At 46.4% G+C, this 24240-nt stretch overlaps 1 protein-coding gene across 1 annotated transcript in view; it reads left to right on the forward strand.

Moving 5' to 3' along the window:
* myo1f (myosin IF) overlaps positions 1 to 24240 on the forward strand; it is a 214742-nt gene that overhangs the window by 134328 nt on the left and 56174 nt on the right. Inside the window, exons 11-15 of the mRNA XM_086004739.1 lie at positions 58 to 138; positions 1073 to 1159; positions 6046 to 6132; positions 8198 to 8365; positions 12173 to 12258. Coding sequence (XP_085860865.1) covers positions 58 to 138; positions 1073 to 1159; positions 6046 to 6132; positions 8198 to 8365; positions 12173 to 12258 — 509 coding nt within the window. The remainder of the gene's footprint in view (positions 1 to 57; positions 139 to 1072; positions 1160 to 6045; positions 6133 to 8197; positions 8366 to 12172; positions 12259 to 24240) is intronic.

Genomic DNA, 24240 nt, shown 5'->3' on the forward strand with positions numbered 1-24240 from the left:
TTCATGACCTCAAAACATCCTTATTTATTACACATCCATTTTCTTCCTTCTGTTTAGGCCGTCAACAAAGCTATGCAGAAACCGAATGAGGAATACAGTGTTGGAGTTTTGGATATTTACGGCTTTGAAATTTTTCAGGTAATGTATAAAAATCAATTTCTCTCAATTTTATACTAAAGAGCTGGGAGCTGGGTTCGATTTCGGAATGCAGTTTCTGCATTTTGCAAGTGTGAGTGAAATTTGAAAAGTAATTTCAGCTCTCTATAATAAAGCAGAATTCGAGTTTACTTTGCTGTCGAAATGAACCTTAAATGAATAATCCTGCAAAGCAGCAGCAGCCACTGTACACTCAGTGTGAAAATCCATCGCTAATTTTATGCAAACTCAGCAGGTTTGCTGCTCTGTAATGTGTCGGTAGCTTTTGGTTAAAGGACATTTTCAGCAATGTGATTTAAATTGGAGGGGCAATTTTAATCCTGCCTGCCCAGCAGAGACCAGACGGGCGGGCAGTTAAAATCACCGTGGGACTTACCCGCCAAGATCCCTCGGTCTTCCTGCAAGTTCCGATTTTATCCTGCTCTGCAAAGCACTCTAGTGCAGTGCTAAGGGAGTGCTGCACTGTCGGAGGTGACGTCTTTCGGGTGAGACATTAAACCGAGGCCCCGTCTGCTCTCTCAGGTGGACATAAAAAATCCCATGGTACTATTTTGAAGAAGAGCAGCGGAGTTATCCTTGGAGTCCTGGCCAATATTTATCCCTCAACCAACATAACAAAAACAAATTATCTGGTCATTATCACATTGCTGTGTGTGGGACGTTGCTGTGCGCAAATTGCCTGGCACGTTTCCCACATTACAACAGTGACTCCTCTTCAAAAAGTACTTTATTGACTGTAAAGCGCTTTGAGACATCCGGTGGTTGTGAAAGGCGCTATAGAAATGTAATCTTTCTTTCTTTTCTTCCACTCTTCATTTCCAGGAGGTTTCATAATAGCAACAATTTGTGTCCATTCGATTCAAAATCTAGATGATATCATTCTTATACTGTGTTATGCTTTCCTTCCTTCTCGCAGAAAAATGGGTTTGAACAGTTCTGCATTAATTTTGTAAATGAGAAGCTTCAGCAGATTTTCATTGAGCTAACTCTCAAAGCTGAGCAGGTAAGAAAGTTACTGCATTTAAAATAAGAAGCAATACCAGTCCACCTGTCAGCATTCGTTTATCAGGGAAATATTAACTAGGCTGCTATACTTAGCTTCTAAAAGTGGATTAGACCAAAAAGACTAGGGCCTAGAAATTCGCTATCGCCGCGCCAGGTCTTTAGCGCCCGAAATTTAGCGCTCGCCCGGATTCCCGTAGTGCCCGCCTGAAATTCAGTTGCGGCGCCCCAAGACGGAGGCGGGCGCTATTGCAGGGTTTGGCCGTCTCGCTTGGGGCGATGAAAGTCAATTTCAGGCGTCCAGCTGCCGCTGCGGCACCCGATGCGGTGCGGCAGGCTGGGGTACTGCAGGCCTCCTCCTTCTCTTAAGGAGGAGCTGCCTGCAGCCGTGAGATCGCCGCTGGATTCCCCCAGCAAATGAGCCCGGCACCACGGAGAAGTGCCGGGCTCGCGGGAGTCAGACAGCAATGCCGCGGGGGGGTGGTGCAGGAGTCCGGGGAGGGAGGTGCGGCCAGGCCGGCCGCCCCTCCACCTTTATGTGCCGGCCTCTCGGAGCTGCAAGGCCCCGTTTTTCAAACGCTGTTTGCGGCCGCTACGGGCGAGGCGGCCGCAACTGAATTTGGCTGTCAGCACGGAATCGCATTGGAACCGGGGCGCTGCGCACACTGATGACGTCATCGGTGCCGGCGCAGCACTACCGGCTAACGCCGATTTTAGGGACCAACTGAATTTCGGGCACTAAAAAACTTCCGGCGCAAACCACTCTTTAGCCAATAAGTGGGCGCAAACGCGACTGAATTTCTAGGCCTAGATTTTCTAATTGGGTTCGGCCACTTGCACATCGTGCAGATTTCCATGGGAAGGGAATGAAGAGGCAAGGGACGGGGAGGCAGGAAGCACCAGCCTGAAGCAGGCAGGAGCTTCATTAAAATGTTAAAATAAGGCAGTGAATGACCTGCAAACCATTTTCCAATGTTTTTGTTAGTCAATAATATTTATCCCCATGACCAATGGGCACCCATTAAGGATTAACTAAGGAGTCAGCTGTGAATGTTAGTTCATTTAAAGAGCACATCTATTAGTTCCTTTTATGTGTTTTTTTTTTGCTCCTGGCACATGGGTCCTTATGAATCATTTTTTCCCCAACACCATTACTAGTACCAATGAGCTTCCCAATGGGAATCTTCCTATCTCAAGTGTTTTGGAAGAAGAAAGGAGGATCAAAGGAGAGATGGCCTTGCAGGTCAGGCTCCACCAGAGGTGTTGAGCATCCACACACTGGTACCCAAGCACCTGCAGCTGGAAACGCAGCTGAACATACCTCGATTTGGTGAAGGCGGAGATTCCTGTTCCTAGAAGAAGCTGGGACAGCAGATCCAACAGCATCATTAAAAGATGTGCTTGCCGGGCTAGCTGGAATGTTGGACACTTCCTTGGTAGCATCCCCATCATAGTTTATCATGTTTTTGGTATTACTGCATGACAGGAGGCATGCCATTGTGATCAACAATCAATATGGCCTGGTTGGCAACACCCACCCAAATGCGACCAACCATATCTGCAGATTGTGGAACCTGGCAAAGACCAAGGGAACTGTCCTCACAGGGTCTAGTCCATCAAGAGCCCATTGCAGAGCTGTGCCATGTGCTGCAAGTATCATTCAGCATAGCACTAGCACATTCATTGATAGTAATAATGGTTTCTCGTCGGCTTCCACCTCCTTGCAGGCATGCTGACTTATGATGATGGTGCCATGGAGTGCACAGTGGGCAAGCCTCCTGACAACCTCTTCATGCAATGTTACCTCCACTTCAACAGCCATCAAACAGAGGATTGTGTGGTGGGCTGCTCCATCACTTCTCTGTAGACCCATCCTTGCAAACTGGTTTTCCTATCACTTCATTTTTGCTGGTTGCTCCTTAGTCTTCTCCCTCTTCAGCCTCAGCTGTTAATGGATTGAAAGCCTGCTGAGCCTTTTCAAAGGCTTACAGATTTTTTTGTCCCTTATTCTGATGCTTTCCTTTAATTGTCTCCAATCCTTAAATTTGAATTTCGTTTAATTTCATTTAATTTTCTGACCCCACCAGCTCGATTTTAATATGCCAGAGTTGGCGGTAAGGGTCTCAAAATGGGGTCAGTTAACGCCCCATTAACATTGATGTTCCACCCGCTGTTACTTTTACAGAGATCTATACCAATGGATTGGAAAAAAGAGTTGCAGAGGACACTAAGGCCTAGAAATTCGGTTGGTAGCGCCAGCAATTAGCGCCTAAAGAGCCCGAGAATTGGGGCGTTACCCAATTTTCGGGCGGGCGCAGTGAATATAGCGCCATCTCCCATATTGAGTATCCTTTTAGCGCTGGCGCTAACTCTTTTCGCTCGCCCGCGGGCGCAGGCAGATCATGACGTCATTTCAGTGTGCAACGCCTTTTTGGCGCCCCGGACCGGATATTCGGTGGCGCCCGCAACCTTTTCGCCTGGCGCTATTAGTGACAGTTGGATGGAGCGTTCCCAGGCCCTTCTCGGACTCGGGGGGCGCTATTTAAAGGGGACAGCACTAGTATAAAAGCTGCAGCCATTTGGGCTGGCCATTCTGATCATTGCTGGAGAGAGTTGCTGACCTTCTGTTGGACAGTAATTTTCTCATTGAGCCTTCGGAGGCACTGGCACTGGCAACTTGAGGGCCTGGCTCCCGAGCTGGTGATGCAGCATCTGAAAGCAGGGAGGTGGAAGAGTGGCTTTAGCAAACGGACAGCTTGGCAGCAAGGGATGCCAGATTGTGGCAAGGCTATGACATGGGTCCACAGTGAGAAAGCATGCTGGCGGGGGGAACAAGTGGAAGGAGACAGTTGTAAAAGGTGAGAACCTTACCATCGCTGTCGACAATGGGGTCGGCAGCTGCAGTGGTTACAGGACCACTCAGACGTCCTCCAAGAATCTGGTGGACTCTCTCCTCGAGATCCATGAGAGTGACCACTTGTGGAGGTCCTCCACCGGTGCAAAGCTGGTCTTTGCCAATCCTCGCCAGCTTGGACTGCAGGGGAAAGGAGGGGAAGTTATGTTACATGATGCCCTGAGTGATCATCTCATGCCCCCCATGGTGGAAGAGCCCTTACATGATGCCCTGAGTGATCATCTCATGCCCCCCATGGTGCAAGAGCCCTTACATGACGCCTTGAGTCAAATGTGCATGTGTGTGCCCAGAAAGGGCCATGGGTGCTTGCTGGCAGATGGCCAATGGGGCACAGGCCACCCTGTAGCCATAAAGTCAGGTGCAAATGAAGGGATGCAGAAGTTTGCAGAAACAACACCCACCCTCACGACCCGAGTGAGGTCGTTGAATTTCTTTCTGCATTGGACAGGGCTCCTGGTCACCATGCTGCTGGAGTTGACCCTCTGGCATACATCCCTCCAAGCTCATCGGTAGTCCTTATGATTCGGCCTCGTGCCATTGTTTGGGTAGAGAACATCTCGCCGGCGCTCCACTGCGGCCACCAATTGCTCCAGAGCCTCATTGGTGAAGCGCTCTGCTCTCTGTCTCACCTTCTCCATCTGGTCCAAGTTTTTAGCGCCAGAGAAGGGCCTGCGCCGATTCTGAGGCCTGCAAGGTGAAGAGTGTGGATGCTGAAGCTGACTGACCCACCCCTTTAAGAGCTGGCCTGCGCCTGGAAGTCTCGTGGTCATCAGTAATTGAGAGCACCTGTGCTGCGCCCGTCCGCTCCGACATTGGGTTGCGCCGGAAGTTTAGCACCTGAGGAGTCCCGTGTAACGCCTGAATTCGCGCCTCAATCCCCTTTAGGGGCGATGCAACCCAATATCGCGCCAGGCGGCGATAAGTTTCATCTGGCTATAAACTTTGCGCAGCGCCAGTTCTAACGCCTCAAGCGGGGCTGTACCCAATTTCTAGGCCTAAGTTAGGAGGGCACAGTAAGTTGTGTAGATGGGCAAAAGAGGTTACCAAGGGACCTAGACAGACTAAGTGAGTGGGCAAATCTATGGCAGATGGAGTTCAATGTGGGAAAGTGTGAGGTCATCCACTTTGGATCTGCGAAAGATAAATTGAAATATTTACAGCCATCCAAATCTGCACCTTGAGTTATGCATAATTCTTATAATTAGCTATCCTTGGGAAACTGCAAAGAGTACACGTCTGGTTGTGCAAGTGCAAAGCTTGTTTCTAACCATTAGTTTGTAAACTGCATTCTTGTCAGAAAATTGAGGCTAACGAGTGTAACAGATTGTTGAGACTTATTAGAGCCCAGAAAACATGTTCCACATTCTGATGTAGATGGTTATCAACAATCTTGGTGACTATTTCCAGGTCAGTTTCTTTTTCCAATAACTTTGTGCATGTGCACAATCTGCAGTTTGTACATTGTGACATAAGTCACTTTTGCCATTGTTAAGCCAGGAAGAAATGATAAGATTTCAATATTATTTTGATATTTGCTTACTATGAAGCCATCCTAAAGCAATAGAGTAAACGCTCCTGTGAAGCACCTTGGGATGTTTTGCTACAGTAAAGGCACTATAACTGCAAGTTGTTGTTGTAAATGTAATAATCATAGTGAGATGATGATGACCATCTTGCACTGGTATGCCATGGTGGCATAGGGTTTATGTTGAGCACACTATGCTGGCACCTTCTTGTAGATGGTGTAGGGTGTGGCAAAATTAAACTGGGTGCAAATCTTGAGGATTCAGGGTGTCATGTTTCATGCCCAACCTGAGGTTAGATTCTTGCTACCTTAGTGACATTTTATTCTAGTATCTTAAGAAAATGGTTTGAAGTCAACTAGAATTAGCCTATGTGCTGAAGTTTATAATGATGGCATTACATAAATGAATAGCACCGTTTACAGCATGCTTTGTCTTTCTATCCAACAGGAAGAGTACGTACAAGAGGGGATTAAATGGACGGCCATTGAATACTTCAATAACAAAATTGTCTGCGATCTGATAGAAAACAAAGTTGTGAGTGATTTTCCCATCAATTTTATTGAGGAACTTATCAAAATGTCTGCCATTTATTGTTAATCTCACAGTTTGGGATGTTTTCAGAACCACAGAATTGAATATCTGCCTTAAAACTCATTACCAAACATCTACTATCCTATACGTGTGTTATGAATGTAGCCAGGAATATCACTATGGTCTCACAGGATTAAACTTGACTGTCCAGATAGAAATTTTATTTGTTTTTTATTGTTTTATTCAAAACTCTTAATAGGATCCTGCAGAATTATAATACAATTCATAAACCAAATCAATTATAAATCATTTCACTATATTTCATGCTTATCAATAAAAGATGGACATTTTGTAGCTATGTTTAATGGAGTAGAGTGTATTGCTTATAAAGGAAGTGTAAGAGAATTTGGGATAGAAAAGCGGTAGTGTAAAATGGGTGATAGTGAATCGGCAGCCCATTTTACACTTTCCCCTGATTAGGGGAGAAATTTGGTATCGCCCCGCTTGGGGCGCAATTATCAGCCGGGCGCAAAGTTTAGCGCCTGGCGCTAATTATCGCCTCCGACTGCAAACTTGGCTTCTATCGTCCCTGGAGGTGATTGGAGCGCTAAATCAGGCGCTACACACCTCTCTTAAGGCGCTAACGCCGAGGAACGAGGCGCTACCTCAGAGCACTGGCGAAGCTCAGGTGATGTCAGTCAGCAATGGAACACAGACACACTGGCGCTGGCCAGTTCTTAAAGGGGAGGGTTGATCTGGCTCTCCATTCACACCCTGCTCATTGCAGCCTTGAATCTTGGCCTGGAGAGACCTGTACATCAAATCTGCTGGAAAGAACAATGGAGAGGCCCAGGGAAAGAGCTCAGAGTGCAGCCCCCATAGTCTCTTCTAAATCGATGCAAGGAAGGTCAAATCAAAATGAACCTGCAAAGTGCTGCTCAGTACCCAAAACTCCTTCACACAGTGTTGAATCTCTCCAGAAGTCTCTTTCTCTCTCTCTCAGAATGCGTGGTGCAAAAATGTCGCCGACAAAAAAAGGCAGGAAGCAGCCGCCTTTAAATAGCGCTCCCCCAGTCCCTTCCCAACTGCAAAACACTCCCCTCAACCTGTCATTGCTAGCGGCAGGCGGTAAGGCAGGGGGCACCACTCAATATCCGGTCCGGGACGCTACCAGGGCATTGCACGCTCGACTGACGTCATGATCTGCAGGCGCAGGAGATCGTGGCGGTAGTGTTTAGCGCCGCCGCAAAATGTCTGGTCAATTTCGCAAGCAGCGCAAACATCGCCGTGCCCGGGTGCTAGTTGCTTTGTGCCCCATTAGCGCCCTACGGGAGGCGCAAAGCAACCGAAATTTTCCCCCATTGTCTTTTCCATTGAAGTCATGTCCAGAATGCTAGGTCTTTGCCGTTTCCAGGATTTTCCAGCATGCCTTGTAAGGGTTGGCACCTGCCCCTTACAAGACAAGTATCCTTTGTGGGGGGTGGAGGGAGAATGTCCCTACACGAGGAGTGCCCATTTCCCTGGCTCATTCAGGACCTGCCATAGTGCTGGAGGCCCCTCTGGCAGGGTCTGTGTTGGAGGGCACTGATGTGCATGATTCTGGCATAACCAATGGTATCACATCCTGTGGATTTTTGGGGCCATTATTTCTGAATTAAACATGTAGCAATGATATTTGATGTTTAATACCCTTCAGTGGGCATCATACTGCACTTGTCAGCTCAAGCTATTTTAAAAAGTGCTCAGAAGAACAAGATTAACTTGATTGCAATAAAAGATTTCCCAGTGTGCATTTTCAAAACAAAAAGACAACATGAAGAGACTAGAAGGCTGTTATCCAATCTTGAGATTCAAGTGGTATTAACATTCGGTTAAAGCTATCTCCTATTGGAGTATATGGTTTACTTTGGACTACATCACTATTCTTTAATTCATTCCTTGATACTGTATTGTAAAAGCTTTATGTTGTGTTTATTATAGGTGAGGTTTCCAAAGGGCCTACCCTTGCTAGTCCTCAATGTGCACAGTGAAATAAAGTGAGTCTGTTACTGTGTGTCCTTGTTCCCAGAATCCGCCTGGAATTATGAGTGTCCTGGATGATGTCTGTGCCACTATGCATGCCACAGGAGAAGGGGCAGATTCAACTCTGTTACAGAAACTCCAGGCAGCAGTGGGAGGTCATGAGCATTTTAACAGCTGGAACCAAGGATTTATAATACATCACTATGCTGGAAAGGTACCGTATCATCTTACATAGTCCAATATTTCTGCAAAACAAATATCATTACTGTATTGGCATTCAAGTAGCATAGGTGTCTCAGGTTTCAATTTGCTGCATCCACTTGCAAGTTTCTTCACCTGGTTTTGTCACTTCATAGCAGCAGAGGAAAGCAACCATTGTGGGCCTTGGCTTGCAGTTCATTCATCCAACCTCCAGCTAAAAGGAGGCTCTGTGAGATGAAAAGGTAAGAGCTGTTCAATTAAAAGATGAACAAAAGAAACAATAAAGTAGGTATTATAAAGATAAATGAACAGCATGAAACCCAAGATTAACAGATAGAAGACATAAAACCATATCAAAAAGGGGCTCGCTCCTCTGATGCATCAGTAGGTAAATGTACCATGTGATGTGGCACTGAGAAATATTGACCAGGACGCTTTGGCCTCTGCTGAGTTCATCCTCTCAAGCAGGTTAGCACAACAGGTTCTAATGTTGCCCTTAATGCTGCCACGCTAGGGAAGGAATTGATCAGCTTGGTCTCTTGATCACTATGCACTGACTCTTATATACGTGGACTTCAAGTAAGAATAGGATCAAGCAGAGTTATGTTGCCTCTGCCATGACATAGCCTAGCAAGGCTCAGACATGAAGAATGTTCACTTGGGTGAGGTACCAGTAGGCATTTGGTGCAAGTGGAACTGCCTTCAAAAATAGGGGGTAAGGTGAAAAGGAGAAGCATTCATTGGAAGGGGAGAAGCTTGGGCAAAAAGAATAATAGATACATTTATTAGAGGAAAGTAGTGTGCAGGCAATATTTTGATGAGATAAAACAATATATGACTTTGACTCTGATGAGAAATGCATCTGTATCAGTAGCTTTGGATTCAAGGGCCTAGAAATTCATTAAGGCGCTGCCAGCTTTGCGGCCAGTTACCGCCTAAAGAGGGCTTCTGCGCCAAAAAGGAGTTTGCGCTGATATTCAGCGCAGCGGTATTGGCGGCGGTAGCCGTTAGCGCTACGCCGGCACCGATGACGTCATCGGTGTGCGCAGTGCCCCGGTTCCACCCCGAAACCGGCCCGATCCCCATATTTAGTTGCGGCCGCCTCTTCCGCAGCGGCCGCAAACAGCGACCAGAAAATGGGGCCGTACTGTAGCCTTAGTGGGGCGCTTTAAGGTGGAGGTGCGGCCGGCCGCTTTTTCGGCGGCCGCCTGCCCGCACCTCCTTCCCCGGCCTCCTCCACCACCCCCCCCGCGGCATTGCCGGCTGCTTTCCGCGAACCCGGCACTTCTCCGAGGTGCCGGGCTCATTTGCCGGCACTCTCCAGCGGCGATCTCCCCGTTGCAGGCAGCTCCCCCTTAAGAGAAGGAGGAGGCCTGCAGTACTGCAGCCTGCCGCTCCGCAGCGGCTGGCGCAGCGGCGCCAAGAGCGCTGAAATTCAGTTTCAGCACCCCAAGCGGAGGCGGGCACACCCTGGAATAGCGCCCGGTTCAGGATTGGGGCACAGAAGCCGAATATCTGACGGTCGCAAATGGCTCCGCGCCCAGCGCTAACTTTTGGGCACTAGCCAGCTGGGCGCCCCTAACTGAATTTCTAGGCCAAGGTCTTTAGTTACTACTAGTCCAGGAGCAGTGTTGAATCAGTACCAGCTGGTGAGTAGCCCTGAGCTTCAGATCCTGCAACAGAAGGGATGACAGAGGTCCATTTGTGTGTTGGCAGATCAAACTCAATTCAGCAGTACTGATAAGTAAGAAAGCAAGTAGCATAAGACAACAGCTTCAAGGAAATGTCTATGTGGGAAAAGCTAGGGAACAAATTAGCTAAAAGCAAGATCCTTGGAAAGTAGGCTGAAGAGCTGAGAACATTGAAACTTCAAATGGTTGAGATAGGAATATAGGAACAGGATTTGGCCATTTAGCCCCTCGAGCCTGTTCCACCATTCAATGAGATCATGGCTGATCTGTGACCTAACTCCACATACCTGCCTTTGCCCCATATCCAGAAATCTATCAATCTCAGATTTAAAATTAACAATTGACCGATCATCTACTATTGTTTGCAGAAGAGAGTTTCAAATTTCTGCCACTCTTTGCTTGTAGAAGTGTTTCCTAACTTCACTCCTGAAAGACCTGGCTCTAATTTTTAGGCTGTGTCCCCCTAGTCCTAGATAGCCCAACCAGCGGAAATAGTTTCTCTCTATCTTCCCTATTAGTTCCCCTTAATATCTTGAAAATTCCAATCAAATTACCCCTTAATCTTCTAAATTCAAGGTAATACGCTAGTTTGTGTAATCTCTCCTCGTAATTTAACCCTTGGAGTCCAGGTATAATTATAGTAAACCTACACTGCACTCCCTCCAAGGCCAATATATCTTTCCTAAGGTGTGGTGCCCAGAACTGAACACAGTACTCCAGGTGAGGTCTAACCAGGGTTTTGTATAGCTGTAGTATGACTTCTACCCCCTTGTTTTCTAGTCCTCTAGATATAATGCCCAGCATTGGATTAGCCTTTTTGATTGTTTTCTGTACCTGTCCATGACATTTTAATGATCTATGTACCTGGACCCCCAAGTCTCTCTGGACCTCCACTGCTTCTAGCTTTTCACCATTTAGAAAGTATTCTGTTCTATCCTTTTTAGGTCCAATGTGGATGACCCCACACTTGCCTATATTGAAATCCATTTGCCACAGTTTAGCCCATTTACTTAATCTGTTAATATGTCTTTGTAATTTTATGCTTCTATACTGCTTACAGTGCCACCTGTCTTTGTGTCATCGGCAAACTTGGGTATGTGGCTCTCTATCCTGTCATCTAGGTCGTTAATAAATACAGTGAGCAGTTGAGGCCCCAACACAGATCCTTCTTGGCACCACTAGTCACACCCTGCCAAATAGAGTACCTGCCCATTATCCCTACTCTATCTCCTGCCACTCAGCCAATCTCCTAATCAGGTCAGTAATTTGCTCAATTCCATGAGTTTCAACTTTAGTCCCTTATGAGGGACTTTATCAAATGCCTTCTGAAAATCCATATAAATAACTTCCATAGACATTCTCCTGTCCACTACTTTAGTCATCTCTTTAAAAAAAATCAATCAGGTTTGTCAGGCATGACCTACACTTTACAAATCCATGCTGGCTATCTCTGATCAGCCTAAAATTTTCAAGGAGTTCAGTCACTCCGTCCTTAATTACAGATTCTAGTAATTTCCCAACAATAGATGTTAGGCTAACTGGTCTATAATTTCCAAGTTTCCCTGTCTCACCATTCTTAAATAGCGGAGTGACATGTGCAATTTTCCAATCTAAGGGAACGGTTCCTGAATCGAAAGAACTTTGGAAGATCATAGTTAGGGCATCTCGCCTCCTGAGAGTGGATTAGTTACCCTCCCCTCATCCCGCCTCCGTTAAAACCGGAAGTGGGTGGGTTCAAGGCGTGTTGGGGCTGTGGTTGAAATTTTTAACATTTTTACTTCCCATCCGACCCAAACCTACCCATTTTGGGGGATTAAAATTAACCCATTGTCTATTGGAGAGTTTGAGATATGACCACCCGGGTCTGTAAACGCGGGGGTCTGAATACAAGATGTGTCTGATGAGCCTGTCCTTCCAAAATTGCTCCTTCTCATTATACAGCTCTTCCTCTTCAAAGTAAAGGTACAGAGGAACCCCCTTTTTAAAAAAATGAAGGAAAATTGCATCTCATGAAGCCTGAAGGCTTAAAGTAAGAAACATGGGACAGTGGAAATGAGGGGAACCATTCATTTCATGTAGAATATACAGTATATCTACATCTGAGTTTTGTTTGAAATATTTCACTGCAGGTATCCTATGATGTAAATGGATTTTGTGAGCGCAACAGAGATGTCCTCTTCACCGATTTGATCGAGCTAATGCAAACCAGTGAATAGTAGGTTATTGACTTTTCATCACTCATATGCAATGATAAATATGGTCCTCATTCAAATTAACTTTTGAAAATTCAGTAGCTTTCAAATTAGGCGTATGGTTTCTGTCAGAATATATCAGCCACTTTTTGTACCAGTGCTCTGAGATTGAGACAGATAAATCTTCTTCTTCTCCTTCTTAGGCAGTCCCTCGGAACCGAGGATGACTTGCTTCCACATTAAAAATGAGTTTTCAGGTGACTGATGAGTCCAATGCGGGACCTACAGTCTCTGTCACAGGTGGGGCAGGCGGTGGTTGAAGGGGCGGGTGGGTGGGGTGCTTGGGTTGACGTGCACTCCTTCCGTTCCGAGATGTTCGATAAATGTACCGCAATACAAAAGCATAGCAATTGCTCTGCTCACTATAGATGAGGAAGTACTGTTGATGGTAGAGGTAGACTAACACTTTACACATTTGTATGTATTTCTCGTTCCACTGTTTAAATAGAGGTGTTAGCAATGTTCCCTCTAAGCTGCGTGGCTGTGCAACTCTCTGCTGGTCCCACATAGGCCGGGACTGCCTTTTCCAATATTAAATTTTGTGCATGCGTGAATGGGCCGGGGAACATTGGGTGTTAGAACTGCTCATTTTAAATGTGTTAACACCTGTTAATATAGAGAACAGATTAATGTCATATGATAAGGTTAAGCATTCTCCACTAATACCAATGATAGCCATTTCTAGCCATATGTGTCAGAAATACATTGTGAATGTTTTTTCTGTTTGATATTTCCAATGAAATCGTAAAGACATTTCAAAAGAACATGTTGATGACCTTTCTAGGAATATGAAATATTTACAGTATACACATAGCAATCAAAGGAACTGTAAGAGCCATAAAAGCTTAAGAAAATACTTTAAAATAGTGGCTAAATGGCATAATACAGTTAATTTACCTGAACGACTTATTGTATTAAGAAACCCCCTATTTTCTTGCTCCAGTAGTATAGTCCGACACCCCCTTCATTCTTGCCACAATGGAACAGTCCCTAAGCCACACATGGGTGCAGCCATCTTACAGTTTTTAAACTGCACGTGGTGAAAGAGGCAGAAGCTGTGAGGTTTGGAGCAGTACAGTTTTTGACCGTGTTCGTTTATACGTGTTTGCTTTGTAATTCTGTTTGTTAAGTGTTATAGTAAACCGTTTAAAAGACAAAGCTACGTTTGGGAACGTTTTATTTCGACACGCGTCTACTCGATGTTAAAAGCCCCACAGCCCAGTGGCCTGCCTGTTTGGAAACTAAGAAGCGCCACTACATTAGTCAAAAACTAGCTCCCTAAGAAGGAAGGGACGGAATCGTCGGCGAACGTATACATGAATGGTCACAGAGCCAGACGACAATTTAAGAAAGCGAAGGTACAGTGACTGTTACTTGCTTTGTTCATTCTGTTGAGAAGCTAAATAAGAGCTGCGGGTAAAATGGCCGAGGCCTTACGGAGCCAGGAGCTTCCCCCAGCCAGAAGGATTGCTGGCCAAAAGAGGGAAATAAAGCTCACCCCAAAGGCAAGGGAAGAGAAGTTACATAGAAGCATAGGTGCAAGGAAGGCTAAATTAGTTCAGATAACTGGAAAAATGAAGATAATTGATCGTCTCATGGAAGATAATGCTAATATTAAGAAAGCTGAAGACATGATGTATTACGATTTCTCCAAGCTGCATGAAGAATTTAATATACTCAATGAAGATGTATTAGCACTTCTGCCTGAAGAAGAGGGAAACACTGATCAGCACGACTGGTTTGATCTTAAATCAACCAGCATTAAGGACTATATCAAGGCCACGGAGCAGTGGATGTTAAAAATTCGTCAAGATGCTGATACAGCAGAGAAAGATAAGGTTGACGATGAAGTCGGACCAGACGATAGCATTTCAGAGACTTCCGCCAGACCGAGCAAAAATCGAAAAGAAGGTAGCTCTGTTTCTGGACGCAGGTCAGTCGCTTCTACCACAAGCTCGGCGCGACGCATGAGAGCGGAGGCTGAACGGGCGGCGTTGATGGCGCGCGCAGCATCTTTAGATGAGAAGCAAGCTCTTGAACGGGAAGAGGCCCAACTGCAGGTCCAAGAGGCCCAACTGCAGGCCCAACTGCAGGCCCAACAGGCCCAACTGCAGGCTCAACTGCAGGCCCAACAGGCCCAACTGCAGGCCCAAGTGCAGGCCCAGCGGGCCCAGGTGCAGGCAAAGAAAGAACGGCTGGAGATGAAAACAGCTATCGAGGTCTCAGATGCCAGGTTGAGTGTGTACGAAGATTATGAAGGCTCACGGGACGGCGGGAGCCACTGCCAGTCAACGTTGCCACATAGAGTTAGATCCAGGGCACCTTCAAGAGTTACAACAGAGCCCGAAAGCAATTCCCCGGCATTACAGCGTGGAAGAGTGGCCTCTCCACTAACAGGAGCACGTGATGCTACCCCAGACGTCAGACGGTCTAGACTAGACCCTGCTGATGACCACCAGAGGCCTGAAGACACAGGGAGAAGCCTATACCGAGTGATGCAACGTCAGAACGAAATTACAGAGATGCTTGTAAAACAACAGAATCTGTTTCGACTCCCTCAAAGAGACATACCAGTGTTCCAAGGCAACCCACTCAAGTATAAGCCCTTCATCAGATCCTTTGAACAAGCCATTGACTCCAAGACAGAGGGCAGCAGTGATAAGTTGTACTACCTGGGACAGTACACCAGTGGTAAACCACAAGACCTGGTCAGAAGCTGTGAACACATGAGACCGGACCGGGGATACATAGAAGCCAGGAAGTTGCTGCAGGAGCACTATGGTAACGAGCTGAAGATAGCCACTGCATATATCGAAAAGGCTACCAAGTGGCCACAGATCAGATCGGAAGACGGAGAGGCATTGAACGCATATGTTCTCTTCCTCATAGGATGTCGCAACACCATGGAGGATGTTGAATTCATGGAAGAGATGGACAATCCTACGACTATGAGAATCGTCATCTCTAAGCTTCCTTACAGGATGAGAGAACAATGGAGAAGAACAGCCTTTGAGATAATGGAGAGACGGAAAAGTAGAGCCAGGTTTGCAGACTTAGTGAATTTCATAGACAAACAGGCTAAAATTGCTAGGGACCCATTGTTTGGAAACATCCAGGATGTCAGCCCGACCACCGATGGAAGAGTGAAAGCCAAGCCTGCTGAATCAAAGACTCTCAGGAAAGGTGGTTCCAGGGGAAGCAGCTTTGCAACTATTGTCACTCAGGCCGAGGAAGAAAGGCCCCAGAACTCATCTCCCAAAAAGAGCAGCACAGTGACGCCTGCTAATGCCTTTCAGAAGCCATGCTTATTCTGCCAGAAGAATCATACATTGGATTTCTGCAGCGACATCAAAGCACAGCCACATAAGGACAGAATCGAATTCCTGAAGTACAACGGCCTATGTTTTGGATGTCTCTCTCAGGGGCACCTGAGTAGAAACTGTAAGCAAAGAACATGCAGAGAGTGCACTCGGAAACATCCCAGTCTGCTGCATATCCATAAAGAAGAACAAGTCTCTAAGAAGAGTGAAGAAAACAATACCGACGAGAAGGTTGTTTCAAGCGCTCTGGTGTCGCTAGAACCAGAGACTTGTGGACTCACTGGGGCCGGTGACAGTGACTGTATTCTTGCCATCGTACCAGTAAGGATCAAGTCTAAGAGGAGTGAGAAGGTTGTGGAGACTTACGCCTTCATGGATCCAGGTAGTTCAGCAACGTTCTGCACAGAATCACTCATGCGACAGCTGAACGTTAGAGGCAGAAGAACAGAAATCCTATTACGCACCATGGGTCATGAGAAGTCAATGCAAAGTTATATCCTGTCAGACCTAGAAGTGTGTGGACTTGAAGAGAAGGACTTCATAGACCTGCCTAATGTTTTCACACAGAGGGAGATTCCTGTTAGAATAGGGAACCTAGCCCTGCAGAAGGATGTGGATAGATGGCCCTACCTAGAAAAGGTGCGTCTCCCATACATTGAAGCAGAAATTGGCCTATTAATTGGAACCAATGCCTACAAAACTATGGAGCCATGGCAGGTGATAAACAGCAAGGATGACGGACCCTACGCCGTCAGGACAGCCCTTGGATGGGTAATCAATGGACCGGTAAGGAGAGATGATGGCCACAAGTCGAACAAGGAGGAACGACAAAACGTCACAGTTAATCGCATCTCTATCGCAAGCATTGAAGAGCTGTTGATACAGCAGTTCAACGCAGACTTCTCAGAACGCAGCTGTGAGGAAAAGACAGAGATGTCACAAGAAGACCATCAGTTCATGGGTTTGATGACAAGGTCTACACAGTTCATTGATGGCCACTATCACATTGGTTTGCCACTGAGAAGACAGACCGCGAAGATGCCGAACAATCGCTGCATAGCAGAGCAACGCGCCATCAGTCTAAAGAGAAAGCTGAACAAGAACCCCGACTTTCACGAAGACTACAAAGACTTCATGAGAAACATCATAGCGAAAGGCTATGCTGTAAAAGTGCCCGAAGAACAGTTGAACAGAGACGATGGAAGGGTCTGGTACATTCCTCATCACGGGGTGTATCACCCAAAGAAGAAAAAGATCCGTGTAGTGTTTGACTGCGCCGCCTCATTCAGAGGAACTTCATTGAATGACCAGCTGTTTCAAGGTCCTGATCTTACTAATACCCTCATTGGCGTCTTGACTAGGTTTAGACAAGAGCTCGTTGCCATGATGGCAGACATAGAATCAATGTTCTACCAAGTCAGAATCCCTGACGAAGATGCTGATCTTCTGCGTTTCCTTTGGTGGCCAGATGGCGACGTTAGTGAAGCGATGGTGGAATGTAGAATGGCCGTACACCTGTTTGGAGCCACATCATCTCCCAGCTGTGCAAGCTACGCTCTCAGAAAAACTGCAGAAGATGGCAAGGGCAAAGCACCATCCGAGGCTGTGGAGACAATCTTCAGAAACTTTTATGTCGATGACTGTCTGAAGTCCGTGTCAACAGAAGACGATGCCATCGCACTGTCAAGAGACCTTAGAACTCTGTGTTCGAATGGAGGATTCCATCTGACTAAGTGGATAAGCAACAGCAGAGCAGTTCTAGCTTCTATCCCAGAAAAGGAAAGAGCCACTGAAGTCAAAGATCTGGACCTGAGCCACGATGTCCTTCCTATCGAGAGAGCTCTTGGTGTACAATGGTGCATCGAGTCAGACACGTTCAACTTCAGGATAATGGTGAACGAAAGACCATCCACAAGACGAGGGATTCTCTCCGTGGTCAGTTCCATCTACGACCCTCTCGGATTCCTGGCACCACTCATTCTGCCGGTGAAGCTGATGCTACGAGAGCTGTGTAGAGACAAGAGAGGATGGGATGAAGATATCCCAGAAGGTCAAGCTCCGAGATGGCACAGATGGCTGACAGATTTGCAACAACTTTCTAGCTTCAACGTCAGTAGATGCATCAAGCCCGCGAGTTTTGGAGTTACAAAGACGGCTCAACTACATCATTTCTCGGACGCCAGTGAGGACGGCTATGGCACGGCTACCTACCTCTTGCCGACAAATCAACAGGGCCAGAAACATTGTGCCTTCCTCATGGGAAAATCCAGGGTGGCTCCGCTGAAGCAGGTCACCATCCCGAGACTGGAATTGACGGCAGCGGTTGTTGCAGTTAAAGTTGACCAGGTGATTCGTAAAGAGTTACAGCTCCCATTAGAAGAATCTGTCTTCTGGACGGATAGCACGATGGTGCTGAAGTATATAGAGAATGAGAAGATACGCTTCAAGACCTTCGTAGCAAACAGAATCTCATCCATTAGAGAAGCTACACAACCATCTCAATGGAGGTATGTAAACACCTCATTAAACCCAGCAGATCAAGCCTCACGGGGATTGAAGGCTGAAAACTTCATGAGGAGTGAAACTTGGATACAAGGTCCAAGTTATCTGCTGGAAACAGAGAGATCATGGCCAGAAAGACCAGATATGCCAAGTCAGATTACTGAAGACGACGTCGAAGTCAAGAGATCAGTCACAGTAAATTTCATAACTACGAAAGAGAACTTTGACACAGTGAACAAGCTTGTTAACCATTTCTCAGGATGGCACCAGTTGAGGAAAGCAGTTGCATGGTTTCTAAGGTTGAAAGAGTTGCTGCTACACCTGAGCGGTAAGAGAAAAGAGTACCGAGCCACTATCAGTCAGTCTGAAAGTAACCCTGATAAGCAGAGAATGCTTCTACAGCAGTATATGCATCAGCACAAGACCACATTGAGCAAGAATTCATTGACCGTGGAGGATTTGGCCAAGGCTGAGAAGGAGATAGTTTGCTTCAGTCAAAGACAAAGATACCCAGAAGAAACCGAAGCTCTACAGCAAAATACTCCAATCAAGAAAGGTAGTCATATCTACAAGCTGGACCCTACACTGCAAGATGGAGTACTGAGGGTGGGAGGGAGACTAAACAAATCTGCTATGCCAGAGGAGGCCAAGCATCCTGCTATCCTTTCTAAGGACCTCCGGGTTGCTACTCTCATTCTTCAGCATATACACCAGAGTATTGGACACAGTGGGAGGAATCACGTGCTTGCGAAGCTAAGACAAAGATACTGGATTCCAGGAGCTAATTCCGTAATAAGAAAAATACTCTCTGAATGTATTGTTTGCAGACGGTTACACGCTAGAGCTGGGGAGCAGAAAATGGCAGACCTGCCTGAAGACCGTTTGTTACCAGACAAGCCCCCATTTACAAACGTAGGGGTGGACTATTTCGGACCTTTCGAGGTAAAGCGAGGACGGAGCCTTGTCAAGAGATATGGTGTGCTTTTCACTTGTTTGACCATCAGAGCAGTTCATATTGAGGTGGCACACACGCTTGACACTGATTCCTGTATTAACGCCTTGCGGCGCTTTGTCTGTAGAAGAGGACAGGTGTCCATTATGCGTTCTGATAATGGCACTAATTTCGTCGGAGCGGAGAGAGAACTACGGGAAGCTATTGAAGGTTGGAATCAGCTTAAAATACAGGAAGCCATGATGCAAACAGGAATTAAGTGGATCTTCAATCCTCCGGCTGCATCCCACCACGGAGGTGTCTGGGAAAGACAGATACGCACCATAAGAAAACTACTCAGTTCTGTACTGAAGCAGCAAGCGCTGGACGACGAGGGACTCCAAACCGTTCTGTGCGAGGTCGAAGCCATCATTAATGACCGACCGATAACTAAGACATCAGATGATCCCAATGACCTCGAAGCCCTGACTCCGAACCACCTGTTGTTGTTGAAAACACAGCCAGCCATGCCCCCGGGAGTCTTCAAAAAGGAAGATCTGTATGCCCGTCGGAAGTGGAGGCAAGTTCAGTATATGTCAGACCTCTTCTGGACCAGATGGACAAGAGAATACTTACCTCTGCTACAGGAGCGTCAAAAATGGTCCAAAATAAAGAGGAACTTCATCGTCGGAGACATTGTCTTAATTGTGGATGATTCAGCCCCTAGAAATTCTTGGTTGATGGGAAAAATAATTAAGACCATGCCAGACTCCAGAGGCGTCGTTCGTCGCGTCTGTTTGCAAACCAAGACCAGTACCCTGGAGAGACCGATCACAAAGCTCTGCCTGCTACAAGAAGCAGCGTGAAAAGCTCCTGAACGAAAGAAAAAGTGGACACTTGTATTGTAAATATGTTGAACTCGTTAGTTTATGACTCTTAATGTTTGAGTAATTGATATGCTTCATGTGCCTAGTCAATTAGGGGCCGGAATGTAAGAGCCATAAAAGCTTAAGAAAATACTTTAAAATAGTGGCTAAATGGCATAATACAGTTAATTTACCTGAACGACTTATTGTATTAAGAAACCCCCTATTTTCTTGCTCCAGTAGTATAGTCCGACACCCCCTTCATTCTTGCCACAATGGAACAGTCCCTAAGCCACACATGGGTGCAGCCATCTTACAGTTTTTAAACTGCACGTGGTGAAAGAGGCAGAAGCTGTGAGGTTTGGAGCAGTACAGTTTTTGACCGTGTTCGTTTATACGTGTTTGCTTTGTAATTCTGTTTGTTAAGTGTTATAGTAAACCGTTTAAAAGACAAAGCTACGTTTGGGAACGTTTTATTTCGACACGCGTCTACTCGATGTTAAAAGCCCCACAGCCCAGTGGCCTGCCTGTTTGGAAACTAAGAAGCGCCACTACAGGAACTCTTACCCCAGTATTCTTAAAATGAGTTCAAATCGTGATCTGGTTATACTTTTTATTTTACTGAAAATGCTCTACCATCATCAAAGAATGTTTACACATGGAGGCTACACAATAGGAAGTGCTGGAATACCCAGTTTATTATGTGTGTGAAGATCCCAGAAAATCAGCACCAAATAATGAGTTCTGAAGGTTTTCCTCACAGAATGAACATGCTTAGGGGAAAAAATTCGGTTAAGAGGGCGCTAATGGGGCGCAAAGCAACTAGCGCCCGGGCGCGGCGATGTTTGCGCCGCTCGCGAAATTGACCAGACATTTTGCGGCGGCACTAAACACTACCGCCACGATCTCCTGTGCCCAATGATCATGACGTCAGTCGAGCGTGCAACACCCGCTAGCGCCCCAGGCCGGATATTGAGTGGCGTCCCCTGCCTTTCCGTCTGCCGCTAGCAACGACAGGTAGAGGGGAACATTTTGCAGTCAGGAAGGGACTGGGGGAGCGCTATTTAAAGGCAGCCATTTCCTGCCCTTTTTTGTCGTCAACATTTTTGCACCATGCATTCTGAGAGAGAGAGAGAGACTTCTGGAGAGATTCAACGCTGTGCGAAGGAGTTTTGTGCACTGAGCAGCACTTTGCAGGTTCATTTTGATTTGACCTTCCTTGCATCGATTTAGAAGAGACTATGGGGGCTGCACTCTGAGCTCTTTCCCTGGGCCTCTCCATTGTTCTTTCCAGCAGAATTGATGGACAGGTCTCTCCAGGCCGAGATTCAAGGCTGCAATGAGCAGGGTGTGTCTGCAGAGCACGATCGACCCTCCCCTTTAAGAACTGGCTGCCAGTGTGTCTGTGTTCCATTGCTAACTGACATCACATGAGTTTCGCCAGCGCTCTGAGGTAGCGCCTCGCTCCTCGACGTTAGCGCCTTAAGAGAGATGTGTAGCGCCTGATTTAGCGCTCCAATCACCTCCAGGGGCGATAGAAGCCAAGTTTGCAGTCGGAGGCGATAATTAGCGCCAGGCGCTAAACTTTGCGCTCGGCCAATAATTGCGCCCCAAACGGGGCGATACCGAATTTCTCCCCTTAGTGTTCTACAGTTCCCCATTGGGTGTTCTGTTTGTTAAGTTTTCAGTTTTTATTTAGTGAGCAGTGTTAGCTATCGGTGCAGATTCTAGTCCTGTGTGGTACAATCCACTGGAGCGCTAATGTGATTTTAAATCAATAGCTTCCCCAATGATTCAGTGCATCAATTCTCGTTATGGCATTATACTGAACCATACACCCAAGAATGTCCCGGGTTTGAAACTTGGTCTGTGTCCTCTCAATTTCAATTGGCTTCAGCAATAAAAATGTTCAAAGTTCCCATTCAAGATGTGTGTGGATGTAATAGACACTTAGGAATTTTAAGAGCACAAACATTAGTCCCAACAAGCCCTCACCTTCTGGAATAACAACAGAAAACGCTGGAAAAACTCAGCAGGCCAGGCAGCATCCGTGGAGAGAGAAACAGAGTTAATGGGCAGGATTTTCATTGTGCCGTGGAGTCGGGATTGGAAGCGTGGGGGTGGGTTAAAATCCCAAAATCAGGGGTCCCGACCCCTTCCCGCACCCAAACCCGCCTCCATGCCAGTTTCAAAGGAGCCGGGTACCCGCCCCACACTGGGACCCGCCTACTCGAGGCGGGAAGGGATTAGTGCCAATTAACTGCCTGTTAACAGGTAATTAACAGGCAGTTTTTAGCCTAATCCCTATTTTTGATGTTGAGGTGTGGGATTCCCGACGGCTCCAAACCAAGCCAGGTTAGAGGAGTCGGGCCGTCGGGTTGAAGGACTTGGAGGGGTCGAGATGTCAGTGTTCAGGTGAGTGATGTGTGCATGAGTGCAAAGGTAAGTGTGTTTGGTGTGTCTAAAGTGATTAAATAAGTTTTACAGACCTTTTCTTACCTTTTCAGCCTTCCTTCCTTTAGGTTCCGGGAGTCCCTCATCTCACCGGCACAGAAAGCAGAATGGCTGCGAACTGTCGAAAGTGACAGCCTTCAGCTTACTGTGCAGGAGAGATTTCTAACTGAGTCTGTGGAGAAGGACTCAGGTTAGAAGTAAGACTGTCAGTGTTTGACAGCTTCAAACAGCTGTGAAACGCTGATATTTCATCTGTCAAAAGCTCTTGACAGATGAAATTTCAGTCTGTGACGTCACCTGTTGCCGGGTGGCCCTTAATTGACCTGCTGAGCCCGCTGGGCGGGCTCAACAAGGTCAATCAAGTTAAAATCGCGTGGCTTGGCTGCATCTCGATGGAGGCGGGACTACAACCCTGAAAGTTGTAGTCCCGCCTCCAACCCGACTCCTGAGTTAAATTCCTGCCCAATGTTTCAGGTCGAAGACCTTTCGTCAGAATGGGAAAAAAGCAGGAAATGGAGCAGATTTAAAAGCAAGTTTAGGGGCTGGGAAATGGGGTTCATTTAAATACTACCTCTCTGCCTCTTCTTCCTTCTAACCCCTCTTTCTCCAGAAACATATCAGTGGAAGACATGGTTGGGTTTAGCTGTGATGATTCACATGCTCAAAAAGCATTGCCAGCAGTTATTATCCAGACTAACATGAAGAAGGACCACTTGGTTAAGGTACCAGAATGCTGCTGGTGCTTGTTGAACTACAACCAGCATCAGTCATCGCCTTCAGGAAGGGAAGGGCACAGAGAAAATATTGAAGGGATTTTTTCAGTGCTTGAAAAGTGGGATGATTCATTAAAATAGAAATAGGACAATGTAGATAACATGAATAATTCAGATTTCAGTAATTAATCTCTACTGTAGTTTAGTCACGTTTAACTGAGAAAATTCTAAAAACAATACCAAGTATTTGAAGGCTCAATAGTTTTCTCTATGGTGCAATATGTTAACTTTCACTTTTATCCACAAGCAATGCCACAACACAGTGGAGCACTATCCCTGGGGAGGAGGGGGAAGTGAAGTGCAGAAATGCAACAGTAATGAATGATTCCATAGTTAGAGGAAATAAAAGAAAGACTTTCATACAGCACCTTCCACAACCTCAGGACGTCCCAAAGCACTTTACAACCAATGAAGTACTTTTGAAGTAATGTAGGAAACGCGGCAGTCAATTTGCACACAGCAAGCTCCCATAAACAGCAATAAGATAATGGCCAAATAATCTGTTGTAGTGATGTTGGTTGAGGAATAAATGTTGGCCAGAACAATAACAACTTGCATTTATATAGCCACAGCTCCCTTTTTTTTGGACAGCAGATGCTGCTAATAATTCTGCTGTTGCCATTTACACCTCCTCTAGACCCATCTTTTGTTTCTTTACTTGTCCCATTACCACCCTCTTTCGCCTTGCACCATCATGCCTTTTGTCATTTACTCACTCCTGCCTTCCATCTTATCACAGACCTTCCCTTTTATTCTTTCCTCCCCTCCTCCCTTTCCCTGGCTCTACACTTGCTTAAAAACTGTTACATCTCTAACATTTTCCAGTTCTGATAAAAGGTCACTGGATTTTGGCACAATGGACAGGTTGGGGTCGGGTCAGAGGTTAAAATTTAAAAAAATCTCAAACCCGAAACTAACCCGCCCACTTCCGGGTTTAACGGAGGCGGGACAAGGGGCGGGCAGACTGGTAGCCTTTGATTTAACCTGTTTTCCAGGTTTAACTATGGCCTGCCCGGCAGCTGGAGGGAGGCAAGGACAGCTTTGGGGAGAAGTTAAGTGCCCAGCACTGCTTGTGGACCAGGAGCAGCAGGAGTGCTTC

Source organism: Somniosus microcephalus, chromosome 13 (assembly GCF_052327205.1).
Source record: "Somniosus microcephalus isolate GS21.2 chromosome 13, FLI_Smic_1.0, whole genome shotgun sequence".
NCBI lineage: Eukaryota > Metazoa > Chordata > Chondrichthyes > Squaliformes > Somniosidae > Somniosus > Somniosus microcephalus.